The sequence below is a fragment of the Odocoileus virginianus genome, chromosome 14 (assembly GCF_023699985.2).
Source record: "Odocoileus virginianus isolate 20LAN1187 ecotype Illinois chromosome 14, Ovbor_1.2, whole genome shotgun sequence".
Classification (NCBI taxonomy): Eukaryota; Metazoa; Chordata; class Mammalia; order Artiodactyla; family Cervidae; genus Odocoileus; species Odocoileus virginianus.
Genome location: NC_069687.1, coordinates 58,662,666 through 58,689,681, shown reverse-complemented (window position 1 = coordinate 58,689,681; position 27,016 = coordinate 58,662,666). Strand labels below are relative to the sequence as shown.

The 27,016-nt window shown below is 44.1% G+C and overlaps 1 protein-coding gene across 2 annotated transcripts in view; it reads right to left on the bottom strand.

Annotated features, from left to right (window-relative positions):
- Positions 1–10,624: 10,624 nt before the first annotated feature.
- MAP1B (microtubule associated protein 1B) overlaps positions 10,625–27,016 on the bottom strand; it is a 93,661-nt gene continuing 77,269 nt past the window's right edge. For both annotated transcript variants that reach the window (XM_020915648.2, XM_070476796.1), the window contains 3 exons: positions 19,317–25,818; positions 16,195–16,433; positions 10,625–15,025 (listed from right to left, as the gene is read on the bottom strand). In XM_020915648.2, the coding sequence (XP_020771307.2) occupies positions 14,870–15,025; positions 16,195–16,433; positions 19,317–25,818 (6,897 nt within the window). In that variant the 3' untranslated portion in view covers positions 10,625–14,869. The remainder of the gene's footprint in view (positions 15,026–16,194; positions 16,434–19,316; positions 25,819–27,016) is intronic.

The window sequence follows — 27,016 nt, the reverse complement described above, 5'->3', positions numbered from 1 at the left end:
TCGTCGTCTTTATAGCTGCTGAGGCCTGGGGTCCCAAAGCGTTGGATTCGACTTGGTGACTGAACAACAACGACATAGCTACTATGATTTTGAGCAATGTGTTTTCAGTCTTCCTCCATCAGACTGTGGTGTTTATGGTAATAAAAACGACCTCCACAGCAGCAAACATCCATCAAGGAGGCCCTGAGCACCAACTCCAGCAGGCCTGTGAGGGAAGTACTATTAGCCCATTTTTGAATGAGAAAACTCGTTACTCAGAAACTAACTAGCATGGGTCAAGCTCACACGCGTTCCCTCCATACATCCCTGCAGTCAGTATCTGACACCAGGCCTGAGTCTTGCTCAGGTAGACGATCATGACCTAAAGTCAGTGCTGACGTTTTGATTTATCAGGGGACTTTTTCAGCCACTCTGTTACTTCATCAAGAGGCATGAAGCATCTAATTGATAACTTCAGATCGTAGTTTTGCCTCCGTTTTCCTTCTTATCTATCCCTGTCCCTCCGTGTTGCACTTTACTTCCAGTCTACAAGAAACCACGTCCCCATAGTCAGAGCCGGCCCTCCAGCCTCCTATCACTGATCCAATATCTTAGAGCCGGAAGTCCCATTTCCCAGTCTTCCCTTTGATCATGTGACTCCTGCTGAACCAGCTCTTCCTTGTACTTACTTCCTGCCTGCAAACCCTTTACACTGTCACTGATCACCAACTGGATCTCCAGAATTCACATCTTGCTTGCCCTCCCTCCAGTCTGGGCTCCCTGGATTGGCCACCCCACTGATGCATCTCTATAATTTCTTCTTTTTCCCTTTATCCAGGCCCATTTGCCATGCACAGATCTCTATCCTTGGAGCAACATGTTACGGGTTGAATTGTGGCCCCCCTACCACCACCACTAGTGAAAAATATGTTGAAGCCCTGACCCGAGTGCCTTAGAAACTAACCTTAATTAGAAATAGGGTCTTTACAAAGATACTCAAGTTAAAATAAAATTATAAAAAGAATTTTGGACAAAAGATAGAAGGAAGACCGGGTAAAGACACACAGGGAGAAGATGGTGATGTGAATGGAGCAGTGCACCCACAAGCCAAGGATGGCAGGCCAACACCGGAAGCCAGAAGAAGCAAGGAAGACTTGTCTTCTGGAACCGTCAAAGAGAGCGGGACCCGACCGTCACATTGCTTTTGGACTTCAAGCCTCCAGTACTGTTCTGTTCTTTTTAAGTCACTCAGTTTTTAGTCCTTTGTTACAGCAGCCATAGGAGACTGACTGACACAGTTTGTTTTCTGACCTACTAAGTTTGGTATATAAAGTTGTGAAATCAACCTGACTGATTTCTCTACAGGTTTACAGGTGTCCTCTTCAGCTCAGTAGTCTTTTCATTTCTCTTACTCTCATTTTTACCTCAATAGCTTTTCAACTGGGTCTGCTTAAACCCCACACCCTTGCCCCCCACCAGAACTGTGAGCAGATGTTCTTGCCTCCTACTTTATCAAGAAGACATAGGTCACAGAGTACAACCTCCCAGCTCCCTTATTTCTGCAAGTCTACAGTCTTTTTATCCAAGACTTCCTTCCCTTTTAGAAACTAAAAAGCCTTTATCCTGCCATCAGTCAAAGCTGCCACCCTGCCATTCTCCTTCCTTTTGTCTTCAAACTTCTTAGAAAGGTGTATCCACGTACTGGTTCATTGCTGGCTCATTAGACCCTGAAGATTTGGCTTTCATTCTGCGACTTAGCTGCAGTGATCCTCTGCCCTCTGTTCTGTTTAGTGCCCCTGACCTCCCACACGTGAATTTGTGTGGCACATCCTGTGTGCTGGGCAACATAGCTGAGAGCCATGGACTCTACCCTCAAATAACATATTCTAACAGAGGAGGCCAGCACAGAGTCCCTATCATGCTTGATGTATGATGGTTGTTAGTTTACTGAGCAAAAGTGCCTTTTGATGTATCTTGGATCTTCTGCTTGACATAATAAGGGAGAGGTTGAAAAAGCCCTGCCCTTGATAAACTAGTAAGTATCATTAGAAACACAGTGCTGTGGGTGTTCACAGGAAGAGCACTTCAAGCCCAGAGTCGGGAAAACTCTAATGAAGGGAAATCACCATCATCTGCTTTGTGCTTTGATTAGTCACATAGGTTTGGCTCATGCTGTCCTGGGGCAGATATGGTCCTCGTCTTCCCTGTGGAGTCGTGTAAAGTAGATGTTCAACAGAAGTTAGTTTAAATTGAACTGAAATGAACAGCCCACACCTACCCTGCACCTCCCTCCCGTCCCCCCAACCAAAAATGAAGAAAAAGGCAGTGTTGGAGTAAAAAGAATCAATGATGAGGTCAAATACCTTAGTCTCCTCTCCTTGGGGATGTGTTACCTTGACACCAAACTTTGCATTTTGTCTTCATCTCTCCTGTCTGGCTGTGGATATCAGATAAGCGTATAGGAAATTTGTCAATTTTCAGTTCAGTCGCTCAGTTGTGTCCTCTTTGCGACCCCATGGACTGCAGTACACCAGGCTTCCCTGTCCATCACCAACGCCTGGAGCTTGCTCAAATGCATGTCCATCAAGTCAGTGATGCCATCAAACCATCTCATCCTCTGTCGTCCCCTTCTCCTCCCGCCTTCAATCTTTCCCAGCATCAGGGCCTTTTCCAGTGAGTCAGTTCTCCACATCAGGTGGCCAGAGTCTTAGAGTTTCAGCTTTGGCATCAGTCCTTCCATTGAATATTCAGGACTGATTTCCATTAGGATGGACTGGTTGGATCTCCTTGAGGTCCAAGGGACTCAAGAGTTTTTTCCAACACCACAGTTCAAAGGCATCAATTCTTCTGTGCTCAGCTTACTTTATAGTCCAACTCTCACATCCATACATGACTACTGGAAAAACCATAGCCTTGACTACTAGATGGACCTTTGTTGGCAAAGTAATGTCTCTGCTTTTTAATATGCTGTGTAGTTTGGTCATAGCTTTTCTTCCAAGGAGCAAACATCTTTTATTTTCATGGCTGCACTAACCATCTGCAGTGATTTTGGAGCCCCCCAAAATAAAGTCTGTCACTGTTTCCATTGTTTGCCCATCTGTTTTCCATGAAATGATGGGACCAGATGCCATGATCTTATTTTTTTCTGAATGTTGAGTTTTAAGCCAAATTTTTCATTCTCTTCTTTCACTTTTATCAAGAGGCTCTTTAGTTCTTTGCTTTCTGCTTTAAGGGTAGTGTCATGTGCATATCTGAGGTTATTGATATTTCTCCCAGCAATCTTGATTCCAGCTTTTGATTCATCCAGCCCAGCATTTCGCATGATGTACTCTGCATATAAGTTAAATAAGCAGGGTGACAATATATGGCCTTGACATACTTCTTTCCCGATTTGGAACCAGTCTGTTGTTCCATGTCCATTTCTAACTGTTTCTTCTTGACCTGCATACAGATTTCTCAGGATGTAGGTAAGGTGGTCTGGTATTCCCATCTCTTGAAGAATTTTCCACAGTTTGTTGTGATCCACATAGTCAAAGGCTTTGGCATAATCAATAAAATAGAAGTAGATGTTTTTCTGGAACTCTCTTGCTTTTTCAATGATCCAATGGATGTTGGCAGTTTGATCTCTGGTTCCTCTGCCCTTTCTAAATCCAGCTTGAACATCTGGAAGTTCTCAGTTCATGTACTGTTGAAGCCTGGCTTGGAGAATTTTGAGCATTACTTTGCTAGTGTGTGAGGTGAGTACAATTGTGCGGTAGTTTGAACATTCTTTGGCACTGCCTTTAGGATTGAAATGAAAACTGACCTTTTCCAGTCCTGTAGCCACTGCTGAGTTTTCCACATTTGCTGGCATATTGAGTGCAGCACTTTCATAGCATCATCTTTTAGGATTTGAAATAACTCAACTGGAATTCCATCACCTCCACTAGCTTTGTTCATAGTGATGCTTCATAAGGCCCACTTGACTTCTTGTTCCAGGATGTCTGGCTCTAGGAGAGGGATCACACCATCGTGATTATCTGGGTCATGAAAATCTTTTTTGTATAGTTCTTCTGTGTATTCTTGCCACCTCTTCTTAGTATCTTCTGCTTCTGTTAGGTCCGTACCATTTCTGTCCTGTATTGTGCCCATTTTGCATGAAATGTTCTCTTGGTTTCTCTGACTTTCTTGAAGAGATCTCTAGTCTTTCCCATTCTGTTGTTTTCCTCTATTTCTTTGCACTGATCACTGAGGAAGGCTTTCTTATTTCTCCTTGCTAGTCTTTGGAACTCTGCATTCAGATGGGTGTATCTTGTCAATTTTACAAGTAGTCAAACTAGTTTATCAAAGTTATTTTTTCACTCTGAATGAAATATTGATAGCACATCATTGAATCTAGGGACACTATACTGCTAAACTTCTCACAGGGCACAGGACAGCCACCATAACATGAACTGTCCAATCCACAGTGTCAGTAATGTCAAGTTTACAAACCCTGCCCTAGGGTATGCGAGCTGGGCATCCACAGGAATTTTTGCAGTGACATAGATGAGACCCAAGAATAATGTTTGTGTAAATGGTTCATTTCCAAGTGATGTTTCTTAGGCTAGAAAAATCATTAACATCATTTGTCTCTTGTCTAACTGTATATGAATATAAAATATGCAGTGATAGAGGGTGGGGCCATTATCCCTTTGGATAAAAGTCCATATGGGCAAGGATAAATGGTAATTTACAATGTCATGTTAGTTTTGGGTGTATAGCAAAGTGACTTAGTTTTATATTTATATATATATATGTATATTCTTTTTCATTATTAATTCATTATCAGATATTGAATATAGTCCCCTGTGCTATACAGTGGGACCTTGTTTATTTTATGTATAGTAATTTGTATCTGCTAATCCCAGACTCCTCATTTATCCCCCTACCTCTTTTTCCCTTTTGGTAACCATCAGTTTGTTTTCTATGTCTGTGAGTCTGTTTCTGTTTTGCTGATAAGTTCATTTGTATCATAGTTAAGATTCCACATAAAGATCCCACATATACATGATGTCATACAGTATTTGTCTTCCTCTGACTTACTTAACATGACAGTGTCTAGGTCCATCTGTGTTGCTGCAGATGGCGTCATTTTATGCTCTTTTATGGCTGAGCAGTATTCCATGCTGTGTATATTTACCACATCTCTATCCATTCATCTGTCAGTGGACATTTAGGTTGCTCCCGTGTCTTGGCTGTTGTAGGTAGTACTGCTGTGAACATTGGGGTGCATGTATCTTTTTGAATTTGACTTTTCCTGGATATATGTCCAGGAGTGGGATTGCTGGGGTAATAGGGTAACTTTAGTTTTTTAGGGAGCCTCCACCCTATATCTCCATAGTGGCTCCACCAATTTATATCCCCACCAACAGTATAGGAAGGTTCCTTTTTCTCCACAACCCCTCCAGCATTTATTATGTAGACATTTTGATGGTGGCCATTCTGAGTGGTGTGAGGTGATACCTTATTGTAGTTTTTATCTTCATTTCTCTAATAATTAGCGATGTTGAACATCTTTTCATGTGCTCATTGGCCATCTGTATGTCTTTGGAGAAATGTCTCTTTAGGGGTTCAGGATGGGGAACACATGTAAATCCAAGGCCTTCTGCCCATTTTTTGATTGGGTTGTTTGGATTTTTGTTATTGTTATTGAGCTGTATGAACTGCTGTATATTGAAAATTAATTCTCTGTTGGTCACATCATGTGTGAATGTTTTCTCACAGTCTTTACGTTGTCTGTGATTTATATGATTTTGTTTTCTGGGGGTCTGTAGCTGGAACCAGGAGTCTTGAGTTCCATGAAGCTGCTTCCTTTCCAGAGTCAGCAGAACCTGACACCATTGCCGCCAGTTGTGTGGCTGAGAGGGGGATGAGTTTGGCAATGGGTTCAAGCAAGCTTTGGTTTCAGTGAATCATAAAAGAAAATGTGGTATGATTTCCTTTTCATTCAAAGGTTGTTAATAACCTTCAAAGATGAGCTTTTCAAACTGAAAATGATGTTTTGAATCTTACTTTAGAAAACATGGAGAAGAATGCTTTTCAGCAAGCAAAGTTATGTTAGCAAAATCACCTTTTATTCCAAATAACAGCTTCTTCAGTTAATAATAACCTTTTCTTTCCCCATTGATTTGACATTTTCGCTTACATTGCAGGCTGCCCTGAGGATGTTATTACTTGTACTGTAACAAGGAAGTCCAGACTAAGGATAGTGACAGTACCCCCTGAGATTGTGGCAATTACCAATGGGATCTTGGTTTAAAATAAAACTCTTAAGTTGTGTATTTATTATGCACAAACGTGAGAATTCCAGATCTGAGCTGGACTTGTTTAGAAAGTGGTTTACCCTTACAAAAAGCATCTGAAAATAAATTCCATTATGGGCTTTAAATGGTAGATCGAGGACTTAGGGGAAGGCTTATAAAGGATTTATAAAAGGGACATTATATCCTCTGATATACCCAGTGGTAAGAGAACTTGCTTTGTTTTTTGGTTTCCAGGATGCTTCATCTCTGCAGAGTTCAACGTTTTAAGAATTAAAATGCTGAGGTTAATGTGCCAACGATAGTGTGTGGAATAAACAAGAATGCACGTTTCGTTTCCTCCAGGGATAGTCTGCTGGGCCACTGTCGGTGTCAGTGTTTTCCAGGCTCTGAGTCACAAGCAGTCCTGTACCCGTCTTGATTACACAAATTGTACTTAATAACGCTGTGGATGCCTGTTCCTACCTAATTTAATACTACCTAATTAAATCCTCTCTAATCCTTATATAATCTTGCAAGGCAGAGATTATCACCGTCATTTTGCAAAGGAGGAAACTGACTAATATAACTTGCCTAGGGCCACACAGTTAACGAGTGGCAAGGACAGTGTTTGAACGCAAGTTTGTCTAATTCCAAAGCCCTTTGATATAACCGCCCCATATAATCACTGTGCTGCGCTGAAACTAAGTCTCTTCTTTCATTCAGTCACTCAGCAAGTATCTGTTGACCATCTAGTATGTGTCGGGAATGGCTAGTCACTGAGGCTACAGAAGGGAACACCACAGACTAAGGTCCCTTCCCTTGGGTTTCTAGTCTGTGGAAGGAGACATGCTGAGTGCGTGTGCCACGTGGTGATGCAGAGAAAGCAAGGAGGAGGGAGGGAGAGTTCAGGTGAAGTGGCGGAGCTTGCAGGCTAATGTAGAGTGGTGAGGGAAGGCCTTTAAGAGGAGATGACCTTTGAAGAGAGACCCATGCAGATGAGGTTGGGCATCTTGGAGCCTGCTGGGCAAAAGCGTAGTAGACAGAGACACCAGTACTAAGACCCTGGAGGGAAGCGTGCCTGGAGTGCACGGGGAAGAGCAAGGCCCATATGGCTGGAGCAGACCCTGGAAGGTGGGGAGCCAAGGGAGATGAGGCCAGGGAGACCAAGTGTAATGGAAGGGACGGGTGGTGAAGGTTCGCTGCCCACTAGTAAGGACCTTGGCTTTTTGAAGGTTTTGTGCACTGGCTGGCGTGATATAACCTGGCATTCTTAAAGGATTACTCTAGGGGCAGTGAGAAGCATACACTTGGAGGGCAAAAATAGGAAACAGGAGAGTCATCCAGGGGAGACATGACTGGCCTGGACAAGGGTAGTAACGGTGACTGTGAGAAGGGGTTAGATTGGCAGTGTCTTGAAGGCAGAGCCCACAGAATTGCTATAATGGGTCAAGATTTTTGACCTGAGCAACTGGAATGAAGTGTGTGCCATTTCCTGAGGTGGAAAAGCCTAGGAGGAGAAGCAGTTTGGGGAGACTGGGGATTTATTTGGGAGCATGTTAAATTTGATTTGGGATATTTTAAAGATCCTATTGGACATCAGAATGGAGCTTTTCATTGGCAGCTGTATATGAGTTCAGAGAAGAAGTACAAACTGGAGATAGAAATTATAAAAGGCATCAGTTGACACACAGCATTTAAATCCATGAGACTGTGTTTAAAAGTAGTGTGCATGATTGGTTTGAGTGGGACACAGTCGAAGCTATGAAATAGAACTGTGCCTATTTTTCATGCCTTATGATGATGTGCCACCATCTGTGAAACATTGCTGGTAACCCTCAGAGAATTAGCCAGAACTGCCTATATGGTTCAGGGGGATAAAAGAACCCACCCACAATGCAGGAGACATAAGAGACAGAGGTTTGATCCCTGGGTGGGGAAGATCCCCTGGGGGAGGAAATGGCAACCCACTTCAGTATTCTTGCCTGAAAATTCCCATGGACAGAGAAGCCTGGCGGGCTACAGTCCAAAGGGCTGCAGAGTCGGACATGGCTGAGGGATTCAGCAACAGCAGCTCATGTTAAAGGAATTGACTGACCAAAACTCAGTCTGCCTGTGTGGCTCCAGTGAATTGCCAAGATTACAGTATGAGATCAAAGAGGAAATGGTGGGATCCAGGATTACACAAGAGACCAAGAATTCATGAGTCAAGAGTGTGTTGAAAGATGATTGATTGTAAGGACACAGAAGCATCTAGAATTTATAAAGAGAAAGAAAATGTAGTCTTAGTAAACAGAACTTTGTTAATTTGCCTGCAAAATAGGAAAACAGAAACTGAAGAAAAGCTCCCCAAGGTATAATAGAACCAGCTGGAAGGGGATGAACTGCCCCCCTCCCCCAACCCCACCCGGCATCTCTGCTGTGCTTGGTCTGGTGCGGGTGGGGCGGTGGCATAGAAACACATGCAGGGGTTAAGGTGACCAGCTCCGGGGGCCTCTCTGGGACTGAGGTGTCTCTTGGTCTCAGGGCTTCCTGTGCTTAAACCAGGGCAGTCCTGGGCAAACCCGGTTGCTTGGTCACTCTTAAGTTCAGGCCAGAAAGACTTCCTAGAACTGAGTCATTTGGCAGTAGAATAGAAAACTTATCTTTGTTTAATCTGACAGATGTAATTAAAATCTCTTGGTCATGATTTCCCACCCTGAGCACTCACATGCTTAACCCTTTAATTTCTGGAGGGATTTAAGAATGCCTTCTGGCATCCAGCGACTTCTAATGGGACCCATCTACCAGCCTCATGACCTGGAGGCATGGTGTAAGATTATAAGGAGTATTCGTGACAAAAGAACATCATTGTGACTCCAGACAGGCTGCAGTGGGCTTTTGAGGCCAAAGGACCATCTCTGCGGACAGACAGGCCAAGTCCTGGCCATCTGTTGAGCACTCTGTGGGCATGTCTTCTGTCGAGGAGGCTGCAGTGCTGGGGCCTCCCACCCTGCATCCACCATTCTGGGCAGTCTGTGCTGCCCAGCATCCCCTGAGCTTTTCTCTGGGCCGTCACCTCTGCCTGGAGTTTGCGTTGTCTAAAACACTCGTGCATGTGCACCTGGTCTCAGTTTAGCCTCACGTCTGGTGGTTTCCCAATGGTCACCTACACTCATCCCTGGATCTTGGGAATCCCAGTCACTGAGACCAGTTAGGGCAGGACTTAACGTTTTGCTCGGGCTTAAAGCATCTGCCTGCAGTGTGGGAGACCCGGGTTCCATCCCTGGGTTGGGAAGATCCCCTGGAGAAGGAAATAGCAACCCACTCCAGTACTCCTGCCTGGAAAATTCCATGGACAGAGGAGCCTGGGCTACAGTCCATGGGGTCACAAAGAGTCAGACATGACTGAGTGACTTCACTTCACTTACATTTTGCTCACCTTTAAACAAACCCGTCTTACCCACTGCTGGGTATGGAGTAAAGATACAATAATCATTGAATGATTAAGGGGAATTCTTTTTATTATCATCACTTTTCCTAAACAACGTCTCATTCCAAAGTGTGAATCTAATCCATAGCATATTATGTTGGTTAATGCTGCTAAGTCACTTCAGTCGTGTCCGACTCTGTGCGACCCCATAGATGGCAGCCCACCAGGCTCCGCCATCCCTGGGATTCTCCAGGCAAGAACACTGGAGTGGGTTGCCATTGCCTTCTCCAATGAGTGAGTGAAAAGTGAAAGTGAAGTCGCTTAGTCGTGTCCGACTCTTAGCGACCCCATGGGCTGCAGCCTACCAGGCTCCTCCATCCATGGGATGGGGTGCCATTGTCTTCTCCATCATGTTAGTTATATAGGGTTTATTCTGTAACTGAACAAGAAGCAAAGATATAATGATGGATAGTGATGGCTTTGTAGAGCTCCAAGAAGTCAGCCCTTGGAGGAATCATCCAGTTTGACCATCTTGTCAAATCTCATTTTTTACAGGTAAGGAAAGAAATTCAGGACGGATTAAGTTACTGAGGTCACACAGCCAGGTATGGCAAACCTAGGATGAGAACTTGGTTTTTGAGTTTATAATTTAGTAGGAAACCCTCCCAATATCCTCCTTCAGCTACACTGCTCTATTTAGTTTTTCAATAATTTTAACTCTCTCTGATCTTCCAGTTTCTGTCTTTAGACCCCAAGGTTCTCTCAGGCTTAGCTATAAAAGGTAACAGCAGTTGTAAAAATAGTAGCAGGGCCCTCTCAGCAGTTTACCAAAAACCAGGGAACGCACTCTAGAAAGAATATAATCACCCTAGTGAAAGAACCCCCCACACACCCACACCTCCGTGGGCAGCAGATCCCAACTCTCTGACGCGCCCAACAGCAATACACAACCAAAGACAGCACACAAACACACTTTTGCCACTTTTGTATTTTTATTGTGGAACTGATTTTCTTTTTTCTTTTACATCAAATATCCTCAATGGAAGAGGGGATATTGCACACAAATATCATAAAAGCACTACATATTACTTTCACTGGAAACTAATTTTCTACATTAGATATGACTGGGTAGGATAGAAGTGATGCAGGATTATAAGACGTAATACCATACACAGCTGCGGACCGACACAAACACCATTCAGGACGAGAGAGGAGTGGGAGGTGCTTCTCGGCAGGGCCCAGGCCCCGCCCTCCGGGAGAGGACAGGGCCGCCCAGGGGCAGCCTGGTCTCCAGGCCCCATCTCAATGGCTCCTTTTTTGGGGGGAGCGCCAAATGAGTACAGAGAAGCTGTTTATTTTTTCCCTTCCTTTTCAGTTTTTGATGCTGCCTTTTAAAATGAATAAAGTCACAGATTTTTTTTTTCATAGTAAATAGTTTTAATACCAGGTGAATAACCTAATCGCCTTCAAAGAAGTGCTCATCCCTAGGCTGCTTTTGGTGTTCAGTTGGTTAAATGATAAAAAGCTTTACAGTTCCTTTCAAATGGAAACAGGATTGTTTCTTCTAAATCTGAAGTGCAAAAAAAAAAAAGTTATTAATCTAACTTACCATATCATTACTGAGCAAGAACCTCCTGTGACAGGTGACTAAAGAGGCAAGAAAAGCAATTTCAGAATTGCAGAACAGCTCCTGAGAGCTGAAATTTGGTAACAGGGAAAATGAGAAGTGGTAAAATTTCCATTAGCAAATGATTAAACCTTATTAAATGAGTATTGGAAAGCTCCTAAACTGTGTAAGCTATTGGAGACACTTAAAACATTCATATACACTGGGGAAACCATTCACTATGATATGTAAGGTTAAGAAAAAAAAATTTTTTTTTGAACTCCATGGGAAATGGCATTTAAGGGTTGGGGGAGGGGCGAAAGGGAAGGTCAGTCATTGTATCCAGTCCCACCACAAGACTGAGAAAAGCATGCACAAGGATTGGGTTTTGAGAAAGGGGATAGAATTAGTTAAAATTGAAAATGGAGGATCATCTCTAACATTTAGTCTCTGTAGAATTTTAAGAATACTACCAAAAAGGTCATGATCATGAGTGCTATATCTCGATGGAATCCCATCATTTAAACAGAATGTAAATTCCTTCCACTCAAATATTCAATCTATACAATTGGATTACATAATCAGTATGAATAAAGCTCCTAAAAGTCTGTGTCAATCTTTAGCTCTCACCATGAATGTACATGGTACATTGTGATGGCTGTTTCTAAACTAATTGTGTATTTATGGAACTAGCAAAATTAGGTTAGTCACGCAGGTAGGAAAGGTGTCTGGAAGGACAGGAGCAACCTATAATGTAAATATTGGTTTTCCTGTGATATTTGGGCTCTGTGGTCATCACTGAGAATAATGGATGGAGAAAGGTACTTATCTATTTAAAGAGCCAGCTGATCAGTGACAGCTTTTGTGTATTTTTTCCACTAAATTCCAAAGCAAAAAAAGAAAGAAAAAAAGAGTGGGATAGAATGGTTATATTTGAAGACTGGCTATAATTCTCCTAAACTGTTTGGTTTTTTTCTTAAAGCAAAATTATGTACATGGTAAATTAATGGGGGAAATTGGAAAACAATTCCATCTTCTATCAAAGAAAAATCAACCAGAGGTCTGGATTTGGCAAGAAGGCTGGAAGTCTGTTTCTCTTCCAATGCATTTTGTGAACCAACTTAACAACTAGTTATTAAGAATTATCTTGAGTATCTTAGGTTGGCTCTTAAAATACCTTTGAAGTAGATGAGTTTATACTCACTGAAATCCATTTTTGTCAATGAGTTTTCTATCATGTGTTCACTTTTTGTACCCTTAATCAATGCATGTTCTTAAGGACTTCCAAAAAATAGGGTAATAAATAAAAGCTGCATTTCTAGAGAAGCCTAAAAAAAATAGATTAATTTTTTTAAAAAATTAAACATTTGAAAAATGTAATTCACAGCATTAAGTAGACTGCATTAGGTCCTCAGTGAAGGGACCCAGAAGAAGCATTGTTTAAACCCTCATAGTAGTTAGCAGTGCAAAACACACACTTATCAGACAAAAATAAACTAAATGTTAATTCTGAAATAAATAACTACATAGAAAATAAAACGAGGTGATTGTTGACTACTCCGTAGGTCTTAGAGTCTGCAGGAGACGCAACACGACAGAGCCCAGAACAGCTGTCACCGAAAAGTTTGCCACATCTGAACACTGGGTGCGTTGATCTGCAACTTGAAACTTGACGTCAGTTTTAATCATGATCTGGCTTCCCAGGTTCATAGTTCAGTGATAACAATGATGACCATGATCTCTGAACTCTACATAATAAACCATAGGAGCTGGAAATTCATTTGCTTTCAATGTATTTTTTTTCCCAGAAAAGAAAATCCCAAAGCAAATTTTTGCTAGGGTCCTTTGAACTTGTCTTGGTTCTTTTACCTCATGGTTGAAGATCTTGAAAGAAGTATGCAGGATACCACTGGGTGATGTACTTGTAAAGGCCTAGAAAAGTTTAGCCATTCTCCCCCACTCTCAAATAGCACATACTCAGATTTTTGTTACGGGACTCAAGGGGTGGGAGGTATCACTATTCCTGGTAGGATGGACTTTTAATAAATATTATTACTGCAATATCAGACTTCAGTTTTCACCAGAACTTCAAAAAACACTACTCATTTTTTTGTCTTACAAAACACTTAAAAAAAAAAAAAAAAAAGGACTCTCCCTTGAAAATTTTCTGTGCATTTTCCTGTAAATGAAAACATCTGTTAAAAAGTTCATCTATGAAAAGTTCCCACATATCTAAAACAAAAAACTCTTCTGTACACTTGTTCCCATAATTATGCTGAAATTAATGGAAAATTAAAAAAAAAAAAAAGCCACTGTAAGACAAAGGAAGCTAAATACTGTTCACTTGCTGAGAACCTCTTCCACCATTAAAATTCACTGTTTTCCCAGTTCTGATCAGAGAAGCCATTTCAGTCTTGAATTTGCAGTAGTAAAGAAGCTAAGACAGGCTCAACTTGTTTGGTTGAGGGGCCTGAGGTGGTATTAACACAGTGCTCAGACTGCTGCACCAATCAGGTAAGCTCCAAGTCCCCCTCCCACGTGCACACACATGCTCCTGTAACTGGAGTTATCTATAATCCTACACGGATGTTTTATAAACTTGCTGTCTCACATTAAAAAATAAGTGCATCAAGTATCTTTGTACATTCAAGTCACTTCCTAAGGCAAATTGTCTACCGTATGTACTCCCAACTGCTTTGGTATTTGCTTGTTAATTGGGGTGGACTTGGGTGTCTCCGCATGCAGGTTAATTGACTCAGAGTGGACTAACTGTGTGCACAGATGCTGGGAACATGCCTTAGATCAATCTACTTGTGTGTTTGAAGAGTCTGAGAGTTCTGAATGGGGTTCAAACCACTTGCATGTCCAGTCTACACTCACTACACTATGTCAGTGTGCAGCCTTCAAACTGAAGGAGCTTAATTAAGGCGTGAAAAATCTCACATGCCCTCATAACAAGTTTTGTTCTTTTCTGTTTTCTTCCAGCCAACTTGTTTTAGGAAATTAAGACCCTTTTGATGACTCAGACTGACACAAGTTGCAAACTTTGCAGACAACAGAATAGACAGAAAATGCAGACGTGACTGTTGGTTATTTTCTCCTCCCTGCCCCACCCTGCTCTCTCTTTCTCTCTGGTATCTCACCAGCACTCTCTACCATTATATCTCCTTCTCTTGCATTCTTTTTTCCTTCTCATTCTCTCTCTTCCTCTCTCTGTCCTGTGTTCCCTCTCTTTTGTGCACGCGCACTCTCTCTCTCTCTCTCTCTCTCTCTCTCTCTCTCTAAGACAAATGCCTCTACCTTAGCAGAAGTCAGTTGGGTTTGCTAGTGCATGGTTTCCAAATGTTCAGCAGAGATGAACTGGGGTAGGTAATTTTGCAGTAACTTGAACCCTAGTGTGGGAAGACTGCTACTTCCCTTAGCAATCAGCAAAAACTGAGAAATATTAGTGACTTGTATCACCATGACACAGTATAGTGTTTGGCAGGTAATAGTTCAGCGACTTATTTAGATGAATTGACTTTTTTTTTTTTTTTTTTAGAAAAGGTGGTTTCAAATCGAAGAATTTCTGGAAACAAAGTTCAAATCCTGTGGTGTGGCTGACCTTGGTTGTTACAGTTCGATCTTGCATGCAGGGAAGGATTCATCTTGCATAACCACTGTGCTGCTGCTTGCTAAAACCATGATGTTGAGGTCCTGCTGTTTCTCATGGGTCTCCTGGTACCATTCCCTCATCACTTCTGAGTCATGAGTTGGGATCAGGGTCACCTGCAGGGAGGGAGAAAACAGTTGCTGAAAAGCAGAACCAGAAATGGTGTGGGAAAAAATAGAACAGCAGTAAGGTATTAATTAGACCATTAGAAAAAGAAAGGGAAAGAGAAAAATATTCTATTGTCCTTAGAAAATCCAAAGGACTTTTCAACTTACATTTTCTAGGAACCAGAATAAAGCTGCTAAAAAATTAGTTTTCCTGGGGCAGTTGAAGACTAGAACCAAAAGCAAGTCATGACTAGCCAGTTAGTTCATCTGTATCAGTTTTCAGTTCTTTAGCGTTATGAGAAGTTCTTCAGTTAAGGTGGAATTTCTTGTATTTTCCTTAACACAACTGATAGGATTTATATTAAAGATATTGCATATTTAAAACAAAGGGGCTTTAGTTATTAATGCAGCTGAAAACCTTCTAATTGCGTGTTAACTAACATTTAATCATGAGAGCAAAGATTTATGCCTTTAGTTTGTGTGTGTGGATGGGCACAGGAGTGGGGCGGGTAAGTGATTACTAGCTTAAATTATACCTAGTATTCAGTAAGAGGCCACTGAGTGCTTCTCATTAGATTTCATATGATGAAATAACCAGGATTTCTATTTAATGTTATGCAAATACAGTTCACTAGATGACTATACAAAACCGTAAGTAAAACTTAGATAAAATCCATAGCTGAAATAATATTAAGAGTGGTTTGTGGCTCATTATGATATTTGGGAGTTGGGAGTGTCCTGCTGAGGACCATTTTCAGCAATGCTCCTCCTGCAGAATCTCATGTGGACAGCTGATTTTTTAAATGGCCATATCCCTAGCTTTCGTCTACTTGGGAAAGACAAAGAGGTAAAGACTAATCTTTATCCATCTCACATGGAAATATGACACTTGGTTACATTGGTTAATATTCTTGGTAAATGAAGGGTGCGTAATCTTGGGCTCACTCTGCAGATTATGCTTTAGGGTGGTAAAGTGGCCTTCCTCCAAGTCCATGGTGGCTGGTGGTGAGAATACTTTCAGATCAGCCTCTGTGTGTGAAATCCACTTTGTTCAAGTGTGGCAGGCCCCCTGGGCACCTCATGGGGATCCACGGTGGTGCCTCATTAAACATGATCCCTTCCCGCTGCCTCTGGACACAGCTCCACGTGTTGTGCAGACACCGTCCTGGAACTCTTACCTGCATATTGCTGCCCCATTGGGCTTTCCCTTCCAGCAAGGCATCCAGGACAGCCCGGCTGGGCTCCTCAGCAGCAGGGTCGTTCCCACTCACCACGTAGTAGGACGACCTCACTCTCTTGAAAAATTCCACGTCGACATTCTTACTATTGCTATGGTTGGGAATATAGCACAGGTCCAGGTACACAGGGGGGCCTGGGGGCACAGCTGAGGGCTTGGATGTCTTGGTGGTTCCTGGCCCTTCAGTAAACAAATAAAAACAAAGAGAAGGCCAGGGTCACAAAAATGTGAAGAGACTCATCTGTCCAGCACACCTTCCCTACTTATTCCCAAGAAGGTGCTCTAGGACATGGGAGGGGGTGTGGGCAGTCCCCTCTCTCATAGAGGGCATTTAACACTGGCAGTCTGAGACAGTATCACCTGGTTGTTTACCATCTCAGGAGAAATGAAGAATGGGGCATTTCCCTTTGTGGACAATGCATTAGCAACTAAGAAGAGTTGCCAAGGCTTTCCCCAAAGATAGAACTAGACGGTAACACTCCTAGAAGAGCTACTAGTGTGTCTTAATTTGAAATGTGATCTAAGAAATAGATTTTAAAGGATGAAGGAAAGCATCTGCATTTGGTAGAGCATAGTTAAGCCATCTTAGTAATTCATGTTAGGATTTCATTTAAAAGCAATTTGGCCCACAGCTGAATATTATTCCCTCACATTTGATCTAGCCAGTGGTCAGATCTTAATATCATATGACCTCCAAGACCCTCAGCAACTCACCCTCATGAAACACTGTATTCTCTCCTTAGGACAGTCCTCTAAAATCGTAGACATCTCTCCTTAGACAAAGTTTGGATACCAAACTTTAGCAACAGGAAGGTTCTGCAAGAGCCTGCTTTCTCTAGCCAATCAGAACATACCAGACTGAGGTAAGGGGTATGTCACAGCCAAAATTTCCCCCAAGTCAGAAAGCCCAGGCAAAGTGAAGGTTCAGATTAATCTCAAAGTTTCTGTGTACCTTGTTTCTAGAATTGGCTTTCTGATTTGTTCTAATTAGAAGGATGAAACATTAACAGAACTAGCATTGTAAGGCAGTGGTTCTTCCTCCTGGCCACATAATTAGAATCACTTAGCATGCTTAATACAGATGCCCTGGCTTCACTGGGCTGGGATAGGGCTTCACTGGCCTGAGTATCATCATTTTTTAAAAGCATCCCAGCCAATGCTAAAATATGTATCTGGTTTGAGACCACTGCTGTGAAACCACTTAACATACTAGCGAGATCCTCTATATTTAATCCTCTTTCCTTTCTCCATGGGATGTATAGAGACTGTCATCCCACAGTTAAAACCAGCCATGAACTGGTTTATTTTTATTTTGGAAGGCAGGGTTAGTGAGAATCAGCCAAACTAGTATTTGGATAAACTGAATCATTTCATGAATAGATTAACCAGCCATTATAATGAACCTAAGCTAAAAGCCCTAAACATATTCATGTGTAAATCTCCCAAAGAATTCTGACTTGTAGCAGAGGTTTGTGAGTTACAGTTCATCTAATATTTTTAAATGCCTACAGTTTCCACTTGCACCTTGAACCACTCCCATTGACACCAAGTGAACATTGCTCACAGAAGCCCAAACTGAGAACCACTAGAAGTTGACCCAGGTTTGTTTTAAAATTAATTGATAGTGCAGTTTTGTCTTTTAAAAAAATCTGTTGGGAAAACATCTTCAATGTAAATTCAAATTAACTCACTTTACCTCAAAATTATCTTTAAATGACCAAAAAAAAGTGATAAAAAAATCAGTTGTGTGGGCTATAGTGTAAGTTCATGAGTTTGGTAGCAAATTTCAGTTGGGTTTACATCTGTTTGAATGGATTTCATGTTTTCTCCTAAGTGCAGCTCATTGTCAAGTCCTTTAGATCAAGATTTATTATCTGGTGGTTCTATACTAATTCTAAGCATGAACAAATTCAGTTTGTTTTCTACGTGCAAATAAAAAGGAAATCTGATACGAGTCTTGAAATTGATGCTTCACGTTGCTTAAAAGTAAAAACTTGTACCTGTAACTAGTACTTCCTAAGGTATACTGAATTGTAGAGTCTCAAAGTTTCGTCTGTCAGATTTTCCATAATAAATCAAGAAAGTGTTGCTTTACATGTTTGTGCACTGTGATCTAAAGCCCTCAAGGAACTATGTAAAGCAAATAAAAAAGAAAGTGTTGCTTATTTTTTGCTTTACATGTTTGTGCACTGTGATCTAAAACCCTCAAGGAACTATGTAAAGCAAATAAAATATATGAACTCAAATCCCTGAGATTGGTTTGAAGCAACAAAATGAAGCTGGGTCATCAGCAACCCGGATTCACCAAAAATCCAGATCATTGCCGAGAACTTGATAAGTCTAAGAATCTGAAGGCAGGGATGCCTGCTCCTGCCAAGTTGAATTTCAACCTAAAACAAAATGTTGAGTCTCTATTAGTGAAGCAGTGTGGTCAGAATGGAATAAGTAGAGTCTTAGATGCTCTTTCCTCAATTTGTACTGGGTACCCAGTGGTCAACGGACCTCACTGGTTGACTAAACAGAGCATTGCCTTGAATGGAGATGCATCTCCAGCCAGGTGATTTTTTTAATTTTGAAAATGTTACCATTTTAATTAAAATATTTTTATTTTAAAAAATGGAACCTAAACCTTGGACCTATGCTGTTTACTCCAGGCTTGCCTTGGAACTCTAGTTCTCCCTAGGCCTGTGGGAGCTCCTGGCTCATGGCACCTCAGCTTGGTTCTGGGGCCAGCATTGCTGAAGCCACTGTCAACAGAATCTTCCTGAGGAGCCTGAAACCAGAATCTTCCTGGTTCTGAAGATTCAGAAAAGGCTGCAGTTTTGCAAAAGGGAGCAAACCCAGGGGTTGCATCTGGGAAATTGGAGCTACCCTGGGCTCCCCCAAGGTCTATGGGCTACACTGGGCGGGGCTCCCTACCTTGTGGCAAAAGAAAATGGTGAAAGGAAGGGCACTAAGTTGTGCTCTCACCTCCCCAGTACAAAGTCAGGTGGAAAGGCAGAGGCTGTGGCTAAAAGTAGAATTGTAGTGTCCTGTACCAGGATGCCAACACCTCCCACCTACCTGCAGTTGCTGTCTTCACCGATTTGGATGTGGAGGCATTGGCGGCATTCTTGGTCTCCTTGTCTTTCTCTTCCCCACGTGCAGCTTTGACCTCAGGAGTAGTGTTGGTTTTGGTCGCTTTTTCCACAGATTCTTTCTTCTTAGGAGAAGCCACTCTGGACACCTTATCCAAGGATTCCTTCAAGGCCCCTGGCTTGGGTGAAGCCGCAGAGGGCTTGGACTTCCCATCAGCCTTCTTGACAGGTGAGGACGACTTGGTCTTTGTACCAGGCTTTTTGGTCTTGGTCTTCTCTTTCAGGTCTTTCTTCAGAGCTTTGCCCAGGTTCTGCTCGATGGCCAAGGCCTCCGGGTCCATCATGGACACGTCAGGGTGGCGTGGAGAAGGGCTGCGGTCCTGCATGGGGGCCGGAGGTGGATCCATGTGTTTGTAGGTGACGGTTTTGTCTGTGGGGATGGTTTCCGACTCATCTTCAGAGTCGATGTTGGCATCAGCTGTGATGGAGGGGCACTCCTCAGTCTCTGGAGGGACATCAGAGTCAGTCTGGGACGGGGCGGACTCGCTCACTGAGGTGGGAGGGGTTTCGTCACATTGTCGGCCCTGGGGCTTCCCTCCAGGAGGCGGCGGGGCTCCTCCTGACTGGGCGAGGGGCTTTTCTGATTCTTCAGTTGGCTCTTCACTGGCAAACCACTCGAGAGGATTGGGATTAATGAAGGAAGGTGAGAGCTCCGTCTTGGGATGCTTGTATTCGCAGGAGGACACAAGGCATAAGTCCACATCCTGGCGAGCCTCGGAGGGGGACTTCTTTTCGGCCATGTAGCGCTGCTCTGAAGTCTCATAGGCATATGAAGACGCCTGGGGGGCTCGAGTGATTTTCTCTGGGGTCTCATAACAGTATGCAGAGGCATCGGGGGATCGAGTAGTTGTTGTCGATGTCTCGTAGGAGTAACTTTCAGACTCAGGGAAACCAGCAGTTTTCTCAGTGGTCTCATAAGAGTAGCTGGAATCCCCAAGTGTGTGGCCGCCCTCTTCAGAATCATCATAGCCATTGCTGATGTCATCCAGGAGCCTTCGAGATCGCTCAGTCTTTTCATAGCTGTAAGCACTCACTTCAGGGGTCCTTATGGTCTTCTCACTTATCTCATATGCGTACCCAGACTCTTCCGGGCTCCGGATGGTCTTTTCAGTAATCTCATAGGCATAGCCACCATCTTCAGGAGTCTTGGCGGTCTTCTCCATGGTCTCATAGGAGTAGCTGCTGTCACATGGGGATTTGGTGACGCTCTCGGTCTTCTCATAGTAATAGTCACTCACATCTGGGCTCCGGGTGGTTTTCTCGTAAGCCTCATAGTCATAACCTTCTTCATCTGGGGACCTGGTTGTTGTCTCAGGCTTCTGATAAGTGTAGCTGAAGTCTCCAGGTGTCTTCCCTCCAGTATCCTTCTCCATGACAGGTGTGGTCAAATCTCTATCCAAGGCTAGATGGTGTGGCATCGTATCAAATAACATGGAGGCACGGAAGCCATAGGGCTCTGCGGACGCTGCATCCATCGGTGGGGGAGAGGCACTGTGGCACACTGCTGTGCTCTCTTTGACTGCAGAGGTAGAATCTGAAAGACTAGGGGAATACAAAGGAGAGGATTCTCTCGGGGTGAGTGGAGAGATATCAGATTTAGGGGAGAGCTTCTCAGCTTCCAGACTCTGCACTTTTTCAGAGGTGAGTGAGGCATACAAGGATATGTCTCTGGGAGGAACAACATCGGACAGGGTATCTTCTTGGAGAGGAGATGCTATCTGAGAAGGGGTGTGAGCAGAAGAGGTGGATGGGGAAGCCTCCACCTGAGACACCGAGATGAGCTCAGAGAGGTCATTATCTTGGGTGTAGGATGGCTCCTCTGTTGGTGGGATCTTATGGGATAAACTAGAGTCCTGCATGTCAGAAGGACTGTAGTCCACCTCAGTGGGCCCATTTTCAGTAATATGAAGCATGCCTGCACCCACTGTAGGGTGATCGGGAGACTGACGACTAAAGTCCATAGCAAGGGAGTGCTCAGGGGACTCCTGGCCAAATTCAATAGACATTGAGGATTGTTCTGACCTGTGATCTTGAACCGGTGTCTGAGACTTGGCTGTTTTAGGGGAGAAGTCTGGTGGAGAAATTGACATTGGTCGTGGGCATTCTTCTTTTGATGGAGACATTTCTGTTTCCTGGAAAGTGGTGGGTGTTTGCACAACAGACACGGAAAGAGAGTCATCTACTTCAGTGGAGTGTGGGGATCCAACCTCGGCGTGCAGTGAGGGAGACACATCGTCTGTTGTTGGCTCTGGGAATGAGCTCGTAGCCACAGAAGCTGTGGAGACCGAGGCCACACCCTCCATATGAGAGTATGTGTCTTCCACTACCCCCTCATCGACAGGGGTAGCTGACTTGTCTGAGACGGTGCCTTCAGAAATGGACATCTTCGTGTCTTCTTTAAGAGATCCGAACTGACTGACATCTATTTGTGTAGGAGAAACATCTCCTCCTAACTTCCTTTCATCTAAGGTCAGTCCTGCTTGAGAACTCATGTCTTCAACATCATCAGTTTTCTTTTCTTGACCAAAGTCTTCCTTTATTGGTATAAAATCTGTGCTTTTCCCTTCCTGTTTGTCGTGGAAAAGACCAGTGGAAGTCGTGTCAGAAACTGGACTTATTTGGTCTGGAGAGGCTTCTTTTCCATCCTTTCCTTCAAAGGGGCTTTCGGTACCTCTGTCAGGAGCCCTGTCATCTGCACTTAGGAAACTTTCATATGCAGACTCGGATCCAATTAGGGGAGGGCTTCGTAATGGAGACAAAACTTTTTCAATAGGAGATTCTGAGTCAGGCACGGGTTCATCCATGGGGCTTATGGAAGCCCTTTCACTTTCATCTTTGGCATCACTGAATTCAAAGCTCACCGGGACTGCTGCTGGTTTTTCAGTGACCTCTGTGGGAAGGTGACTAGATTTCTCTTCAGTTGGAGATTGGTAGTATGGTGTGTGGCCAGCACTGCCAGTCACAGACTGAGACGGAGACACCACTTCCAGGGTCTTATCCTCAGGACTGGCACAGTGTTCTTCCACTACTTCCTGGGTCACCTCAGGAGACACTGGGACAACTTCTGCCTCTGCTGAGACTTTAATCTCATTAGGTGTCAGGGAAAAGTTCACGCTACGTTCACCCAGGGGGGTCTTTTCTATGGGCGATGGCGGAGATGGGCTCAGGGATGGGCTCTTGGGTGGACTGAGTTTTTCATCCAAAACTGGTGAGACGGTGTCTTTGATCTCCAGCGTGGCACTAGCTCTGGCATCTTTCTCTTCAGAGTAGTAGGCCTCGCGTAGAGCAGATCTGCTGAATTTGTCTTCCTCCATGGAGGAGGGTGGTGAGATTGTGGAGGCTGAAGCATTGTAGTCCCTCCCATCAGTGGCATCTGTTTTTGACCCATCAGAAAGTCCATTAAGAGATGTCACAGCAGGTTTGGCATATTCCTGAGAATACAATGAAGACTCGTATTTGGTGATATTTACAAATTCTTGAGACGGGGACTCGGTCTCTTCATTGTTGGTCTCGTCACTCATCACGTCTCGTGGAGTAGACATCTCATCCATAGGGGTGGGCTCACTGGATATCTCAATGGTAGACTGTGTGTAGCCGGAGGTGGCCGTGAATTCTTCAGGCTGGTCTTCCCGATTCTCCTCGTCAGAAGCAGTGGCCTCACTCTCCGAGCCTCCAGGTAAAGTCTCATCGTGAATGGAAGAAGCAGGTTCTCGAACGGGAGACTGGGCTCCCACTGGCTTGGGGGACGTGGTGAGGAACCCATACTGGTCCTCGGTACGGCTAGCCTCCGCAGCCTTGTCCACCACAGCCATCACGTAGTCTTCCGCTTCAGCCTTTTCGGGCTCATAGTCTTCCTCTCTGGCGTCCTCGGCTCTGTCCTCCTCATCCCCCTCCTCCTCAGACTGCTCGGCCTCTCCCTTCTCCAGGGCCTCGTCCATGTCTTCTTCGGCTCGGTCGTCAGCACTGGCCACAGACTCCCTCTTCTCCTTGATGTGCACGTCCGCCTCAGCCTTGGCACTCTCCTCCTCCTCCGCCAGGCTGTGCTTAGAGGTGCTCACACGCCCGTGGTCCTCTGCATCCTCTTCCGGTTCCTCCGCCTCTTCAGTTTCTGCCTTCTCTTCATAGTCTCCAGTCTCAGAGGACTCCTCGAAACCTGCTCCCTCATCTTCAAATTTTTCGGTGTCCTCCACCCCCTGCTTCTCAACAGGCTCCAGCTCCTCGGGGGTCTGCTCACACTCCCCCTCCCCTTCAGTGGTGGTGATTCCCTCATCGGGGGACTCGGCGGGGCCTTTGATGACTTCGGTCTCTTTCTGGATGACATAGGCTTCGACGGGCTCGGTTTCCTTCAGTTTCTCTTCATCCTCGATCAGCTCCAGCTGAGGCTTGATGTCTTTCGCGACGTCGACCTCTTCAGCCTTAAGCTCCTCAAAGTCCTTGGTCAGATCCTCGGGGGATGACATGAGAGACCTCTCGGCCTCGAGTTCTTTGGCGGGGCCGGTGGTTGCTAACCCAGCCACGGCTGCTGCGGCGGCCACGGTGCCAAGGGCGGCGGCCGCAGCCTCTGCAGTCTTGCCTTCCTTCTTGACCACTTTAATCTTCCCCTTCTCCTTTGGCTTCCCAGCAGCCACAGACTCTTTCTTGACAGGCTCTTCCTTCTTGGGTACTTTTGGTTTTAATGCAGCCGGTTTTTTTGCTTCAGATACAGGAGTAGGTGATTTCTTTGTGTCTTTAGGAAGTTTCTTAATTTCTTTTTTGGGTTCCTTTTCCTCCTTTTTAATATCCTTCTTTTCCTCCTTCTTCACCTCCTTCTTGGCTTCCTTGAGTGGAGTTTCTTTCTTAACCTCTTTTTTGACTTCTTTTTTCTCTTCTTTCTTGATTTCTTTTTTGACTTCCTTTTTCACCTCTTCCTTTTTTGGTTTTTCCTCCTTCTTGACGGGTGTTTTGTCCTCCTTCTTAGCCACTTCTTTCTTTGGCTTTTCCTTTTCCTTCTCCTCTTTCTTCTCTTCGGGTTTTGGCTTTGTCTCCTTCTTCACTGTCTTCTCCTTGGCGACTTTGGGTTTGACATCTGTGCCCTGCTTCTCAGCGCCCTCAGCTTTGGCCGGGGGCAGCTCTTCTTTGCTGGGCGTCTCCTTTTCTGTCACTGGAGGTTTGGTCTCGGTTTTCACAGGTTTGTCTTTTTTCACCGTCACCTTTTCTTTGCTTTCAACCTTGGGTGCTTTTTCCAGCCCTTTTGTGACTTCAGGGGTTTCTTCTTTTGACTCCTTTCGCACAGTTTTGCCAGGGAGTGGTTTTGCGGCTGGTTTCAAACTCTCGCGGCTATCAGCCCTCTGTTTCAGCTTTACTTGTTTCACAGCAGGGGTGGCCACCTGGCCCGTGAGATCCTTCTGGGTGGCCAGTGGCTGTTTCAGGAAGTCCAAATGTTTGAGCTTTTCCAGTCCTTCCAGGATATTGTATTGGGTGCTGTTGCCAGGAAAGAGAACTCGGATGATCTTCTCTGCAGGGTTCGCTGGATGCCACACGATCAAAGATGAGACTGACGTTAAGTAGGAAATTGGGATGTCTATTTCTTGACCATTAGGCAGGATTAGTTCGGCCTTGTCTTTGTTGGTGCCAGTCCACTGCTGCATGAAATACTGCATCTCCTTGCTGCTCTTGACTGGGTTAAGCACATACATCTCCAATTTACCAACTCCCATTTTTTGGAAAAGAATGACAGGATCGATGGTATTGCCTACGCTTCTGAACAGAGGTTCTGGCTTCATGGACAATTTGTTTAGGTACTGGAGAGTGAAGCAGGCTTCTTCTATGCTTCTCTTCATCTTGATGTTTGGCTCTGGGTTTTTCAGATTTTCAGGTACGTTGAGAAATACAACTCCTAAGTCGGGAGAGATGAGGTTTTTCATCCAGTCACTGTTGGTGGTGGAGCCCTGGGACTGTTCCTCCTCGAGCTCTGCAATTTTCCGTTGGAGCATGCTGTTTATTCCAGGCAAATTGTCATCCCCAATGTGGGTGAGCAGGATGGAGTCCACTCGGTCCAAGTGTCGGATGAGCTTCCAAAAGCAGGATTTTCTTTCTGAGCCTCCGTTGATGAGCATATTGAATCCGTTCACTGCAAACAGTGCAGAATCACCCCTCCCTCCTGGAAAAATGTAACAGCAGGGCTTGGAGAGCTTTAGAAATCCACCTGATGTGGGGGGTTCTAGGATGTCAAAGGGAGACGGGACTTCCACAGATTCTGAGAGATACTCAGTAAACTCAGAAAGTCCTTCCATTTCTGGCAATATAGACGCTGAGTTGAGTTTAATATTGATGAAGTCTTGGAGATTGTGTCTGTCAAGATTGGAGTTTTTCCAGTCCCCTTCTTCGGGACAGAAAAGGGTTAAGCTGGCTTTGTTGGCAGGATGGGTGGTACTCAGTAATTCCCCAATCTGGGATTTAAAAAAAAATGATAAGAAAAAAAGAAAAAAAAGACGGTTTAAGTGACTGTCATCACTGATCCAGCCCCTCCATCTATTACTAGGTATTACAGAATCATCAGATGCACACAGGGCAAATGTCAGGTGTTGGTAGGTAAATATTTCCATACTGGTAAGCTAACAGCCTCTGTTCTGACCACTCCTTCCATTCCCTTCTGCCTTCTCCCTGCCCCCTGCGCCCCCACCTCAGACCTCGCCACCATCTGTTCTTGCCCCACAGGGGATCTTCAGAATTCTGCTGAGCTTCTAAGGCCAGTGACCGTCTGGATGATCAGTGCCTATGTGGTTATGAAACACTTTGCATAGCACCCCTAGGTACTTGCCATGCAAAAATGCCCTTTAAAAAGTAATAAACTATCACAGGAGAAGGCTAGGTGAGTCATTTCACCACTGATATAAAATGTTTTCTTTTATTCCACTGGGCCTGGCTAAAAGGACTGATGACACATTAAAAGAATTTAGATATAGTACTATGCACATGGTGTCAATATTTAGAATTTGGTAGGTAGAAAAGAACAAACTTTGCTGGCTTTTTTTTGCACCTTGGAGACAGGAAGTTATAGACTGCACATTGATACAAAAAACTACTGGTTCTGGCATCAGTTCACACTATGTAAAGCATGAGTGGTTCACCCAGCAGACTTTCTGCAAATACAGATACTCTGAAACCGTGATGGTTAGAGCAGTTGGGTATTACATGAGCAAGTAGCCAGATCCGTCCCCCAATTGCTCCTGTTTGAATCCAAGGTAGGATGTTCTGCTACATTCAAACTCCTATTTTTTTCAGGGCAAGCCGGGCCTGAGTGGCTAAAATCAAATTCAGCTGAGAGGTGTGGCAGGTAAAGATATGATCCAGCTGTGTATAGGTGGTATTCAGTCACTGGCTCTTTTTATGTGAAGCAGGTAATCACCAAGCTCAAGGAGAAGGTAAAAGGATTTAAGGAATACCTCTGTACCCTTCGGCTTTTCACCTCTACCCAGAGAGCTCCTATGAAACAAAGGAAATGACATCCAAAGAAAACAAGGCTGCACAGAATTCTTAGGAAGTCAAGGGCCTTAAAAAACAGCCAAGAGGCTGGTGAATGGAAAACTGTGATGTACAGGAGAAAGCACAAAAGAAAGTCAGCAGTGCCCAGAGATAGAAAATCCA